Source organism: Peromyscus californicus, unplaced genomic scaffold (genome assembly GCF_007827085.1).
Source record: "Peromyscus californicus insignis strain IS unplaced genomic scaffold, ASM782708v3 Scaffold_5__1_contigs__length_169319896, whole genome shotgun sequence".
Classification (NCBI taxonomy): Eukaryota; Metazoa; Chordata; class Mammalia; order Rodentia; family Cricetidae; genus Peromyscus; species Peromyscus californicus.
This window is the reverse complement of record NW_026294573.1, coordinates 35,088,121-35,101,200: the sequence shown is the minus strand read 5'-3', so window position 1 is coordinate 35,101,200 and position 13,080 is coordinate 35,088,121. Positions and strand designations below refer to the sequence as shown.

Below are 13,080 nucleotides of genomic sequence, written 5' to 3'. Positions count from 1 at the left end.
GGCCAGGCGGGTGCTGGACGGCCCCTCCTGCCTCGGCCAGCCGCCCAATCAGCAGGCGCCCCCCGCCCGGCCCGCCCCCTCCCCCTCTGGTGACAGAAAGTCGGCCGAGCAGATGAGGAAGTGGCCGGCAGGCGGCCCTGGGGACCTCTCTCCGGCCCTGATCCCTCCGAACCCTCTACTGCTGCCCGCCTGGCTCCCACTGGTGAGTGTGGACCTCCCATGGCCCCCCACGTGCCAGCGCCCCCTGCCTGGCTGGCTGGGCTAGCCCTGCCCTGCCCTGCCCGCCCTGCCCTGCCCAGGCTGTGGGCGAGGCTGTTCTTGGGGCGAGTGGGTGGGAGGTCCCAGCTACTGGGGCTGGGCCAGCCCAGCATGCTCCCTCCCCCCGACACCTTGGCCGCTGACCCCCATTCGCTCTCACCTAGTTCTTTTCCAGCACCTCCTGACCTTGCCCACTCGGCCCCCTTCTCTCCCTTCCCCGCCTTCCCTTTGCGGTGCCCCTTTTCATTCCCATCCATCTTAAAGGAACTGCCCCATGCCCGTGTTCCACTGCGGGGAACACACCCGGGGTTCCCTCAAGCTTAGGGAGAGATCCTTCCCAGAAGTCTGACTCCCTCCTGCCCTCCAGGGTTCCTGTGTGCTACTGTGTATGTGGTGATGAGGGGGGAGTGAATTGGAGGAGGTGGTTGAGGAAGATAAGGAGCTGGCAAGCTCACGTGTGTCAGAGAGGAACCGTGTGTGAGAGCACATGCCTAAGTGCTAGGCCCTACTCCAACATAAGCCACCAACAAGTGTGACTATGTGTGAAGAAATGATCAGTGTCGCTCACCAGGAGCTCTGTGTGAAGGAGGGACTGTGAGTGAGGCAATGTTCCCTCCATGTTCTTCTCCATGTGTCCATGCCTGGTGAAGTGTGAGTGCCACTGTGAATTCAGACCCTGCCAGGTGTGAGATTTAGGAGCCTGGCATGTCCAGTGGGGAAGCCTGTTTTGGTGGTGTGGTCAGCAAGATACGCATGGGCTCTGTATGGAGGTGTGCGAGCCCTAGGTATAGTGTGTATGTCTCAGGGGTAGTGGAGAACGGTGTGAGGCAAGTATGTAGAAGTGCGAGGGTGCAGATGTGAATAGTAGAGTTGGAGCCCTGAGAAAGGCGTGATGGAGGGCACCTGGAGCACTTAGGTTGTTGGGCAATTGCCTGATGCCTCTGGGACAGAGCCCTAGGCTTTCCTGCGTCTAGGCTAAGTTTTTGTACCACTGTAAGCCTTCCTCTGACATTCCTGCCAGCTTTGAGGAGGAAGGGGCCTAGCCCATGAGGAGCCCTCCCAGAGGAGGGAAAGATTCCTGAGACCTCCCCCACTCTCCCACCTCCTCACATACCACTGGTGTTCTTACCCCTCCCTGGAAGGGAAGGGTGATGCCCATTCTGAAGTAGGACAAACTGAGAATTCATGGCTCGTTTGGGAGAGAATGCTGGGTGTGGATTTTTAGTAATTCCTCTGGCCAAAGTCCTGGGTAGAAGTTTCTGGAGTACCTACAACATTAGCTTATCTGGCTGGTCTAAGGTGGCCAGTCTGGGTCCTTACTTGGCTTTCTCAATTCCAGTGGGTCCTGCTCCTCTAGGCATTGACCTGTGGCCTGGACCCACCCTCCACCCCATCTCCAATGTAGCGGGGGCGGGCAGAGGGCGGGGCTGCTGCAAGATCTAGTCAGACAGGTGGAGCCGCCAGGGCAGGAGTCTCAAAGAGCCAGGCTCACGGAGTGGAAGAGAGAGAGGAGAGCTTGCCGGTGAGAAGAGGGGAGGAGAGAGACTGGAGGTGAGAGCACTGGAAGGCAGAGGGGACGCCTGGGGAGACTTGCGCTTAGCAGGGGAGAAGTGGAACCCTAGGTTTGTTCAGGTACTGGGACAGAAAAGAAAAGCCCATGGAGGTGGGAGTCCTGGCAGGGGACAGAGGGGAGGTGGGAGTCTTGGGAAGGAACCAGAAGGAGTTTCCTTGGGAGAAGCGGGGAGTAAGAGAGGAGAGGCTGAGGGAGAATTGCTGGAGAGAAGAGTGACCTCTCATGGGGAGATGAGACTGCTTACCAGGAAGGGTGAAGAGGTTCACTGGGAAGATGAGCTGTGCTGTGAGGATAAAGGATCCAGAAGGAGACCCACCGGGAATTCAGAGTTCCCTCAGAGAGGAAGGGAGGGAGGCCAGGAAGGAGAATTCAGGAGAGGAGAGGAAGGGTGGGACAGCTCTCTCCAGGCAGCAGGATGCTCCATCCAGACTGCCTTCTTTACTCCCGGGATATCCCCACCGGCCTCGCCTCGTGCATGCTAGGAAAGTGCTCCACCACAGAGCTCCATTCGCGGTCCTACCCTGTTGGCAGTGAGGCATCAGTTGTTGATTCTGTATCTTGTCTCTGTGGGCCAAGTGTGGGATGGGGGCATGCAGCGATCCCTATCTGATGCCCACTCTCCATCCCTCCTCAGAGTCCTTAGCCAGGATGGAGGCTGTCGTGAACTTGTATCAGGAATTCCTGAAGCATGCAGGTAAGCTGCTGTCCATAGCCATGCCTGCCCACCTTCCCTGGGACTCCAGGATCTAGGGCTATGTCCTAATGAAGTCCTTATGAACTACTTCACCCTTTTGTGACCTGATCTCATGACTAGACCTAGAAAGGCATATTGAACCCTGCGACCCTAACCCCTTTGACCTCCTATTTACAGATCCCCGGATGCAGAACTACCCCCTGATGGGGTCCCCCTTGCTAATAACATCCATCCTTCTGACCTACGTGTATTTCGTCCTCTCACTTGGGCCTCGAATCATGGCTAACCGGAAGCCCTTCCAACTCCGTGGCTTCATGATTGTCTACAATTTCGCACTGGTGATACTCTCCCTCTACATTGTCTATGAGGTAGGCTGGAATGCCTAGGCTTAGTTTGTGTGCAGGGTAAGGGGTAGGGCATGGGCCAGTGCATGGCATGTCTACTTTCTAGAGGTTCATTAAGGAAACGGGAGGGGTTGCTGGGGGAGGGGAACTTTGGTCTAATCCATACTTTTTCTTAGTTCCTAATGTCTGGTTGGCTCAGTACCTACACCTGGCGCTGTGACCCTGTAGACTTTTCCAATAGCCCCGAGGCACTTCGGGTAAGTAGAGCCTTAGGTAAATCCTAAGCAACCTAGATAAGGGAGCAGCCAGAGACCTGTGTGTGGGTATTAAGAGGGACCTAATTTCTTACAGATGGTTCGAGTGGCCTGGCTCTTCATGCTTTCCAAGGTTATCGAGCTGATGGACACAGTGAGTACTTGAGACATTAGAACTTGGGAGTAGAAAGGCAGGCACTGGCACTCAACCTTCCCTCCTCGCTTCTCTCAGGTGATATTTATTCTCCGCAAGAAAGATGGGCAGGTGACCTTCCTACATGTCTTCCATCACTCCGTGCTTCCCTGGAGCTGGTGGTGGGGGATAAAGATTGCTCCAGGTGAGCAGTCAAGGCCACTGGAGAGGCGGGCAGCCACTGGGAGTGGAGGCTCATCTCCTGACCCTGTTTTCTTTCCATCTTAGGAGGAATGGGCTCTTTCCATGCCATGGTAAATTCCACTGTACATGTTGTCATGTACCTGTACTACGGATTGTCTGCCCTTGGCCCTGTGGCTCAGCCCTACCTTTGGTGGAAAAAACATATGACAGCCATTCAGCTGGTGAGGGGCCTGGTGGGCCTAAAGCCAAACCCCCAATATTCCTCTGTTCAATTCTTTACCCAACCATTCTCACCCCATCCTTCCCGAAAGCCTTATCTATGTCTGTTCTCCTCCCTCCCAACCTGTTTCTGACCCTTGTCTTTCTCTCTCCCAGATCCAGTTTGTCCTCGTCTCCCTGCACATCAGCCAATACTACTTCATGCCCAGCTGCAATTACCAGTACCCTCTCATTATCCACCTCATCTGGATGTATGGCACCATCTTCTTCGTGCTCTTCTCCAATTTCTGGTATCACTCTTACACTAAGGGAAAGCGGCTGCCCCGTACAGTTCAGCAAAATGGAACTCCAGCTATCACCAAGGTCAAGGCCAACTGAGAAGCATGGCCTAGATATTGCCCACCTAAGTGCCTCAGGACTGCACCTTGGGCAGCATCCACAAGTGTCCTCTCCACCTACACCTATGACCAGGGCTCATGTGGTCAGGACTGAGTAGGAGGACTGGCTCTCCCCTCCCCACAGCTGGTCTACAGGGACCACTGTTCCCATCCCTTCTCCCAGCCAGCTCCAGGGATGTGGCCTCACTGCTGTCTGCCACCAGAACTGGAGGCTGAAAGGGCTGGACACTTACTTCCCCCCCTCCCTGCCTTAAACTTGGGAGAGGAACACTCAGGGCTGGCCCCCACCAGGGTCTTGTGGCCTTTCTCCTCACACTGAAGAGGTCAGCAATAATCTGTCACAATGGACTCAGGCTCCCTTTCTCACTCCCCATTGAAGCATGAGCTTCTGGGCCAAAGGTCAGGATGGGCAGCAGGCCTGGCAATACAGGCTGTGTACTCATTTGTGTCTTAATTAAAGTGACAGGAAACCACGGAGATTGTGTGTATGTATAAATGGAGGGGGGCACAGCTTACAGAAGGGAGGGTGCAGGCAGTATTTCTAGCTGCTGAGGAAGGCTGCTGAAGCAGGAAGCTCACAAGTTCAATGTTAGCCTAGACCTGGTCTCAAAATAAAAATGCTCAGGGGTAAGGCTCTGGGATCAATCTCCAGTTCCACAACAAGAAAATGTGGCTAAAAGTTCCCACAAGACTTCTAGCTCTAATTAGAGTACGGGCAGCCCCTAGGAAGGATGCTTGGGACACAAGGAAGATACAACTTTATTAGAAAAATAAAAAAACAACAAACAAACAAAAGGGGTCTGTTTTCAACGGATGCCCTGGTGGATAAGGCTACTTTTAGCTACACTGGCTTTCTCCCTCTCCCGCCGCAGGGCAGGGTCCAACTCAAAGCAGCGCCACAGCCGCAGAGTCTCATCGGCTGCTGCTGATGCCACTGTGGCCCCATCTGGACTCATGGTAAGACTCAGGACCCGGGCTGTGTGACCTAGGGTAAGAGCAGTGCATTTGAGTATAGGCACATGGCCCTCTAATTTTGTTAGTCACCTTGAAATAAAATTTGAATACCATAAACTCACCTTAACTAATTCAGTGGTTTTCCTGTATTTACAAAGCTGTGCATTGTTATAACTAGTACCACAGCATTCTAAATCATACGTCCCATCCTCTCCAAAGCCACTAGCAAATCATTAATTCTTTACTCTCTCCACATTTATCTATTCTCAACATTTCACATAAATGAAATCGTACACTGCAACCTTTCTGCCTGGCTTCCCTTTCCCACCTACCTTTGAGCTCAGCCACCTTGGCCATGGTTGGGTACTTCCAAATAACCAGCTGGTTCTGGGCAAAGCCATGGCCTGAGATAAGCTCCTTATAGTGGGGAGACCAGAGGATGGAACACACCTGTGGAAAAGAGTTGTCATGGACATGACATACAGCCTGGGCTACTCAGAATCAAGTCCATTCTAATATTAGCAACCCTATCAGGTGCTATAGATTCAAACAATGGTCACAGTCCTTATGAAGCTGCTTGAGACAAATACCTATTTATGGGACATAAATCTACCAGTAGGAAGTCCACAAGTTGCCCCAAAGTAACTCCAACTATCTGACATCAGAGCCTGTGTCTGCAGTGTAGGCTGAGTGTTCGGGAAATGAAGAGGGGGAAGCTGGAGTGTTCACAGCAAGGCACAAGCCAATAGCGAGAGCCTCAAATGTTCTAATGTATTTGGATCATATGTTTTAGGTTGTGGGAATCACCACAGGTTTAGGGACAGTAAAATACCACTCAGACTGTGAAATAAGACTGGAAGAGGGAATGCTTGGGAGTCTGGGCATGGTGGTGTACACTCAGAATCTCAGAACTTGGGATGCTGAAGCAGGAGAATTGCAAGTCTGAGGCCGGCCAGCCAGGGCAAAATTCTGTCTCAAAAAAAAAAAAAAAAAAGATGAGACCCAGTAATGAGGGGACAGATGTGAACGATATTCCAAGATAAAACAATTCTCTTAAGGAACATGAAAGATTCTAGGGGGCTTTCAGATTTCTAAGCAATTCTGAAGCAGTCCATGAGGAACAACAATCATTTCAGGAAGGCAAGGTGAAGTGACAAGCTTCATTTGGGACATACGGAGGATGTGATGATACTTTAGAGGACCTATGGTGGAGAGAAGCGAAACTTGGAAATGGTAACTCAAGAATGAGGGCTGAGTTAGAAGTTCAGAAATGATCAGGTATTGAGTTGGAGTGGAATTGGTTTTTCAGTAAGTTCACACAGAAGAACACACCTGGAAACAGCTAGAATATGTTAAAACATGAATCGCCACTAACAATCACAACAAAAACTACCTGGGAATGGGCGTCCACAGCACTCAGACAGGCCCCAGAGCAGACGTTCCAAATTCGGATGTGTCGGTCACTGGTGCCACCTCCTGTTGCCAGAATATTGGACTGCCAGGGACACCATGCAACAGCCTACATGGGATGGACAAAGGCTGGGTCAGGTCAGTGGACAGACAGCAGAGCCAGTCAAGAAGCTCTAAGTGTCACAGTTAAACACGGTCTAATGCCACCGTGTCATCTCCCTTCAACAGTCCCAGTTTATAGCTGAGGTCTGCAGACCTCAGGCCAAGTGCTTTCTCACCTTGACAGCACCTTGATGTTGAGTGAACGTCTGCAAGGGAGCCCAGCCACTTTCTCCAGGACTACTAGGCCACACATTGACCACGTTATCGTTGCCACCGCTTGCCAGATGACGTCCATCTGGGGCCCAGCGCAGCCCACATACTTCCTGGCTATGGCCACTCAGTGTGGCCACATGGTGTTCTGCTACCCGTACATCATGGTGGTGGATATGGCCAGAGCGTGAACCACTGAGAGAAGAAAAGAGATTTAGTTCTGAGGCAGCACAAAATCAAGTCAGAGCCACTTCAATTCTGGATGTGCCCTCAATGGCAAGAGGTAGGCAGAAACCAAACTGCTACAGCCTAGCAAAGACCACTGACCTGGACAGAATATAGCTGTTCCAACTTAGAGAGCTTACTCGAGCGGAGTGACTGGTCATGTTCCGAAGCCGTTTCTGCTGCTGCACATCCCATAGCTGTAGAGGTAAGACCAGAGGATCAGAGAGTGGAGCTGGGCACCTCCATCCTTCCAGCTGGGCTGGCTCCTCCCTGGGGCTGAGGACAACAGAGCCACCGTCTTACCTGCACTTCAGCATTACTGGTGCCCACAGCCAGGTAGTTGCCCTCTTTGATCCAGGCCACGGAGGATATGTAGTCCCCAGGCTGCTCCATTTGCAACAGCTGCAGGATGTCACCAGAACCAGCATTCCATAAGTACACACTGTTGTCCAGTGCCACAGCCAGTACATTTCCAGAGCTCCAATCCACAAGGTTCAGGTCTGCCAGAGGCAGAAAGAACGGAACACGAGGTCCTTTGTTAGACTGGTCCACCCATGCCCAGGCTATCTTCTTCCATCCGCAAAGACAATGATGCACTTACAGTAGTCATTTCGGATCTCGGGGGCATCAAGTATCCTGTCTGGCAGGGAAGGGATGTATCGGCAAGTCTTCCGGCTGGAGCCAGGCGTGGCTTTCTGGCTGTAGAGTACTTTCAGTCTGTTCTGGTAGCCTGTGGCAACAGAGTGGGTCTAGGCCTTGAAAGTGATACTACCACCCTTGCCCTCGACTTTGCGCGGGGAAAGCAGGCACATGTCTCCCTTAGGAGGGACTGACACCAACCTTCTGGGGCATTCTGAGGTTTTCCACTGAGCCTGAGGATCTTGGCTTCCTCCACATCAAAACCGTTCAGGTTCAGAGCCCAGGCTTTCTGATGCTCCTGGCATAGAGAGGTGGCCGTGAGGCATAAGTGGTATCATCCAAGGGACACATAAGGTCTCAGGCATCGTGACCCCCGTGGAATCATACCTTCTTGGTGGGCGTCTCCCCATCTTCCGGCTGGTTCTCCTTGCTCAAGAGGAAGCTAGCCACCTCCATTTGGGAAGCACTGCGATGTGGGATATAGCGGTCACCTCCAGGTTTGCTAGGGGTGGTCTGAACCTTGGAATTAGATTTGCCTGGGGCAGGGAGAGAGAAGACAGTCTGTCGAGGCTCCTGGAGGGGGCTCGAAGGCCGACTCTCAGAGATTCTATTTCCCTCCCCGGACCCCCAACTCACCAGGAGTTCGGCCCGGGGTCCGGCCGGCGCTGTGAGATCTGTTGGCAGCCCGCATGGGCGAGGGGGCCGGGCCCGTGGCTTCCTTCGCTTTGCGCTGCCAGCGCGCAATGGGTGCATTGGGGATGGGCGTGTCCAGCTGAAGCAGAGAGTGCAAGTCGCTCTCGAACACGAACTGCGCCATGGCAGTGTCTACAGGGGCGAGAGGCGACCAAGTTCGGGACCGGGCCGGGCTTCTGGGCTCCTCCGGCCACAGCTCCCACCAGCCCGGCACCTCCCCGTACGCGGCCTTCCCAGGCACAGACCCCCGGCTCCTCACAGTTCGTCCGTGCGTCTGCCGAACGCGTTCTTGCCCGGACCAGCTAAAGGCACGCCGGGCTGTGGTTCTTAAACTCTCCGCTGCGAGCGCTCATTGGCTCCTTCAAAACCCAACCGTCTTAACCGTCGCCCTCGCCCATTGGTCGCCACACTGGAAAGGGGCGAGTCTTCCGGGAGCAAGTCTCAGATCTCACGAGAGTGTGGCGGCCCCGCGTTTCGAGTGGAATTCCGAACCCACCCCCGGGAGCCCTCCCGAGTCCCAGCCCGAATCGGAGCGCGGGGCGGAGTCTGCACCGCCGGTCAGCCCGCCCTGAGCATCCGCTCACTGGTTGACGCCCCTCCGGGTGGGATCGAGCGGTTGGGGGAATCTGAGAGCCTGAGAGAGGTCACGCGGGAGCCTGTGTGTGCGTGGTACTTAGGTTATATGCAGAAGGGTAGACTCGATCCCGAGGACCCGGTGACTTTGGCCAGGTAGCAGCCTGAGTGAGGAGAGCGGGAGCTTGCTGGCGTGCAGTCCGTTAGCCAGAAACCCTGCTAGGAAAGAAGTATGCGTGTGTGTGTGTGTGTGTGTGTGTGTGTGTGTGTGTGTGTGTAAAAAAAAAAAAAAAGGATCAGGATTCCTGCTAGGAAAGAAGTATGCGTGTATGTGTGTGTGTGTGTGTGTGTGTGTGTGTAAAAAAAAAAAAAAGGATCAGGATTCCTGCCTTTCTGTCCTTGGAGATGTTAGGCTGCTCTTGGGGGCGTCCTATGATTGACTCTCCTGGGGCTTTGGATTCTTGAGAATTCTAGAGATTCTGTCTTACCTGAGTTACACGCAACCTGCCAGTGAGCAGCAACCATTTTGTTTGTTTGAGACGAGGGTCTCACTATGCAATCCGGGTCTGGAACTCAAGTCTGCTGGGATTTAAGGCGTGTGCCGCCACACCCGGCCCAGAACCAGGTTATGTTGATGTAAAAACTAAAGCCCAAAGCAAGGAATTTGCCCAAGGTCGTAAAAAGAAGTTGGTAAGAATCCAGGTCTGGGACCTGGAGAGATGATTTAGGGGTTAAGAGCTGCTTGCTGCTCTTCCATAGGACCAGAATTTGGTTTGTCAGGCAGGCACACAACTACCTGTAACTCCAGCTCCAGAGTGGAGCATCCGATTCACTATTCTGGGCTCCACTGGAACCCAGCAGAACAGGTGGCATACATCAGGCAGACACAGACATTCACACACACATTCAGACACACACCACACAGAAAATCTTTTAAGGGGAGGGGGGAGGCCCTCGCTGACCCTATGAGATGCTGGAGGTCAGTCTGCTGGGCCTTAAAGCCTCACTGTGGAAAAATGTGCCTATGGCCCCCTGCCCCCACCATTGCTGCCGACCCATGCCTTGGGTTCATTTCCCTGTGGCTGCACCCTGACTCACAGGCCCCTTTTCTCCTGTTCCCATTTCACCTTGGGATCTTTCCCTGTCACTCTTCTTTGCTTTCTCAGGAGACAGCTTAAGAAATAATGGCCGGGCGGTGGTGGCACACGCCTTTAATCCCAGCACTCGGGAGGCAGAGCCAGGCGGATCTCTGTGAGTTCGAGGCCAGCCTGGGCTACCAAGTGAGTTCCAGGACAGGCGCAAAGCTACACAGAGAAACCCTGTCTCGAAAAACCAAAAAAAAAAAAAAAAAAAAAGAAAAGAAATAATGATTTCTAAAAAGAAAAAAAAAGAAATAATGATTTCTATATACGTCATTCAGGATTGTAATCTGGCTGTACTCAAAGATCAGAACTACAGCTACAGGGCCTTAAAAATGGTAATAGATTCAGATATCGCTGCTAACAGCTTAAAAAGTGTCTCTCCTTACTCAAGTAAGTCTATTCAGGCTTAAGAATGTGAACCAAGCCGGGTGGTGGTGGCGCACGCCTTTAATCCCAGCACTCGGGAGACAGAGGCAGGTGGATCTCTGTGAGTTTGAGGCCAACCTGGGCTATAGAGTGAGTTCCAGGAAAGGCGCAAAGCTACACAGAGAAACCCTGTGTCGAAAAACCAAAAATAAATAAATAAATAGATAAATAAATAAATAAATAAAAGAATGTGAACCTCCCTGTCCTTCCTAACTTCATTAAGCTGTAACTAACTGGGAAACCTGTATATTCAGATTTAAGTCATATGTATGCTCTCAAAGTTATAAATACATCTAACGGATTTTGTTCCCCCGTCCTCAAACACCTGTAGATCTGAGAATATGGCATTTAATATAAAAGCTTTTCTATAATAAAGAGACATGCCAGCTCCTGACAGCATCCTGCATCTCCTCCAAGAAGACGGACGGCCACAGAAAAACTTCCACCGGAAGCTCATGGCAAGGCTGGCCACGCAGTGAAAAGCTGAGATCCCGTCCAGACTGAACAAGTGGAACAATGGAGGACCAATTGCCCCATACTGCAAAGTCAAGGTGGGTCAGTCTCCCCAAATTTCTACTCCACAGAAAAAAATCTGTCAGATCTTCTGGGCTTATGAGCTGAACAAGTGCTGCCTTTGGGGCTTCTGTCCCCCAACGACCATGAAGAGACTTGGGATTGTCGCCTAGGTAGCTGGAAAGCTGTCTTACTTCTTCTTAAATTTATCCTTCTCAGGTATGATGGTGTTTGATGACTAGGGTGTATCAGTTTAACAGCCCCAATCCCAAGATTATTTATATATATATGCTCTCCAATTACAGACAGGTATGCCTCATTCACAGACTTCATGGTACAGGACAGACTGGTTTCAGATATAAATCCAGAAGCTCAAAGTTTTAATACTGATAAATGCAGCTTTGAAGAGTTCTTAAATGGATTTTTAACCCCTTTGCTATGATGTAAATGCATTCCAGCTGTCTGACAGATTCCTTCAGGCTCCTGGGAAAAGTTTTGCTACTGCATCAAGAAATCTGGTCTAATGAAAACTAACAATCTCCAGAGCCCTACATATTATTCGAACATACTTTGCAGATTCACTGTTCCCACCTGACCTCCAGAGAAACAGCAGATGCCATGGCTTCTCTACTCCTGATTTGGAGTGTCACTTCCCCCCAAGCTCCTGGAACACCATTGCTGCAACCTGCCTCCTCACCTCCCTCAAGGAACGTTCCTGAGACCTTCTGCCATGCGTGACTCCTGGTTCCCCCGTCCCTACTTCGCCCCTTGTCAGTTTGAAGTAGCCTTGAGAATTCAGGGCCCTTGTTCCCCCACTTGCTTCCCTAATTCACCTAATTTACCTCTTTTTATAATAGTTAAAATGGAGGAATGTTAATATTCTGATTCGCCCCTCTAAATCCCACCCCTTGGTGCTGCCCTGTGTCCTGATGTGAAAGCCTCATTCTAAGGAAAAACTCCTCTTCTTGCTCTCACTCTCTTCCACTTTTCCTCCCACGAGGTGCACACCCTCAACTTCTCTTCTTTTCTCTCTTTCCTATCTTTCTCTTCATCTCTCTATTATAATACTCTCCATGTGGATGCGGCATCTGGGTTGTGAATTACTGCCACCACTGCTGCCATGCCTGCATGGTGTACATCTGCCCAGCATGTTTCCCTGCGTGCGTGGGATACTGTCAGGGGTCCATCCCCCCATCCCCCAGCAATAATTCATAACACAGTTTACGAACTTTTTTTGGAAGCATGTTCTCATGTAGCCCAGGCTGGTCTTGAACTCCATGAAGCTAAGGATGAACTTGAACACCCTCCCCCCCAACACACACACACCCCACACAAGGTTTCTGTGTAGCCCTGGCTGTCCTGGAACTCACTCTGTAGACCAGGCTGCCTTTGAACTCAGATGTCTCTGCCTCTGGAGTACTGGGAAAAAGGCATGTGCCCCCCACCTCCCATATCTGGTAAATTCACTGAGCTCTTAAGGTAGATAAATCAACTGTCTTCATTTTACATAAAAAGGAAATTAGGTCAGTGAACCAGGCATGGTGGCACACACCTTTTTTTTTTTTTTTTTTTTTTTTTTTTGGTTTTTCGAGACAGGGTTTCTCTGTGTAGCTTTGCGCCTTTCCTGGATCTCGTGCTGTAGCCCAGGCTGGCCTCGAACTCACAGAGATCCGCCTGCCTCTGCCTCCCGAGTGCTGGGATTAAAGGCGTGCGCCACCACCGCCCGGCTGGCACACACCTTTTACATGTTAATCCCAACACTTGAAAGAAGAGGCAGGTGGTTCTCTGTGAGTTCCAGGTCAGGTAGAGACCCTGTCTCCAAAAAAAACCAAAGAAATTAGGTGGGAATGAATAAGAGACATTAACAAAGGCACCCCTTTGCAATCCCAACAACATGCTAAGGAAGGCATCAGAAAAGACCAGAGTTCGGTCCTAGCCTAACTAAGGTCATCCCAATGATGGCAGAACAATCTTCAGCTGTTCGTCTAAACTCCGTGCTGTCTCCAACTCTGAAGTACTCATTTTTCTGTTTCTAATTACCATGGAAAACTAGAGATTTAGTGCCCTAGAGTTCCTGAACCTCAAAAAATGTAGAAAAAGGTAGCCTAGTGTCAGG

The 13,080-nt window shown here is 51.5% G+C and overlaps 2 protein-coding genes and 1 long non-coding RNA gene across 4 annotated transcripts; 2 read left to right on the top strand and 1 right to left on the bottom strand.

The window, feature by feature from the left end:
* The first annotated feature begins 68 nt into the window (after positions 1 to 68).
* Elovl1 (ELOVL fatty acid elongase 1) lies at positions 69 to 4,554 on the top strand. Its single transcript, XM_052718098.1, has 8 exons — positions 69 to 202; positions 2,466 to 2,525; positions 2,703 to 2,893; positions 3,046 to 3,126; positions 3,221 to 3,277; positions 3,356 to 3,461; positions 3,545 to 3,681; positions 3,836 to 4,554. Exons 2-8 carry the CDS (start codon positions 2,480 to 2,482, stop codon positions 4,055 to 4,057), a joined length of 840 nt encoding a protein of 279 aa, XP_052574058.1. The 5' UTR covers positions 69 to 202; positions 2,466 to 2,479; the 3' UTR covers positions 4,058 to 4,554.
* A 264-nt stretch (positions 4,555 to 4,818) lies between these two features.
* On the bottom strand, positions 4,819 to 8,661 carry Cdc20 (cell division cycle 20). Of its 2 annotated transcripts, none has more exons than XM_052718093.1 (11): positions 8,570 to 8,661; positions 8,254 to 8,442; positions 8,005 to 8,153; positions 7,819 to 7,915; positions 7,580 to 7,708; positions 7,282 to 7,478; positions 7,081 to 7,175; positions 6,720 to 6,948; positions 6,425 to 6,550; positions 5,364 to 5,481; positions 4,819 to 5,062 (listed from the first exon to the last, which is right to left on the bottom strand). In XM_052718093.1, the coding sequence occupies exons 2-11, from the start codon at positions 8,432 to 8,434 to the stop codon at positions 4,884 to 4,886; spliced, it is 1,500 nt and encodes a 499-aa protein (XP_052574053.1). In that variant the 5' UTR covers positions 8,435 to 8,442; positions 8,570 to 8,661; the 3' UTR covers positions 4,819 to 4,883. The 2 variants fall into 2 exon arrangements, with proteins under 2 accessions (XP_052574053.1, XP_052574055.1); XM_052718095.1 differs by having other exon boundaries at positions 8,556 to 8,629.
* Positions 8,662 to 8,780: 119 nt separating this feature from the next.
* Positions 8,781 to 12,496, top strand: LOC128097522 (uncharacterized). The gene is made up of 3 exons (XR_008213884.1): positions 8,781 to 8,867; positions 10,783 to 11,002; positions 11,541 to 12,496. It is a non-coding gene; the product is annotated as an uncharacterized LOC128097522 (long non-coding RNA).
* Positions 12,497 to 13,080: the final 584 nt, after the last annotated feature.

What these genes read in the sequence shown, in the direction of transcription:
- Elovl1 (XM_052718098.1), top strand. Translation starts at nt 2,480, where the DNA reads ATGGAGGCTGTCGTGAACTTGTATCAGGAATTCCTGAAGCATGCAG. An exon ending in GGAATTCCTGAAGCATGCAG is followed by an intron (nt 2,526 to 2,702) that starts GTAAGCTGCTGT and finishes TCCTATTTACAG; the next exon opens with ATCCCCGGATGCAGAACTAC. An exon ending in ATATGACAGCCATTCAGCTG is followed by an intron (nt 3,682 to 3,835) that starts GTGAGGGGCCTG and finishes TCTCTCTCCCAG; the next exon opens with ATCCAGTTTGTCCTCGTCTC.
- Cdc20 (XM_052718093.1), bottom strand. Translation starts at nt 8,434, where the DNA reads ATGGCGCAGTTCGTGTTCGAGAGCGACTTGCACTCTCTGCTTCAGCTG. An exon ending in CTGTGGACGCCCATTCCCAG is followed by an intron (nt 5,482 to 6,424) that starts GTAGTTTTTGTT and finishes TCTTTTCCACAG; the next exon opens with GTGTGTTCCATCCTCTGGTC. An exon ending in CAAGGTGGCTGAGCTCAAAG is followed by an intron (nt 5,063 to 5,363) that starts GTAGGTGGGAAA and finishes CTCTTACCCTAG; the next exon opens with GTCACACAGCCCGGGTCCTG.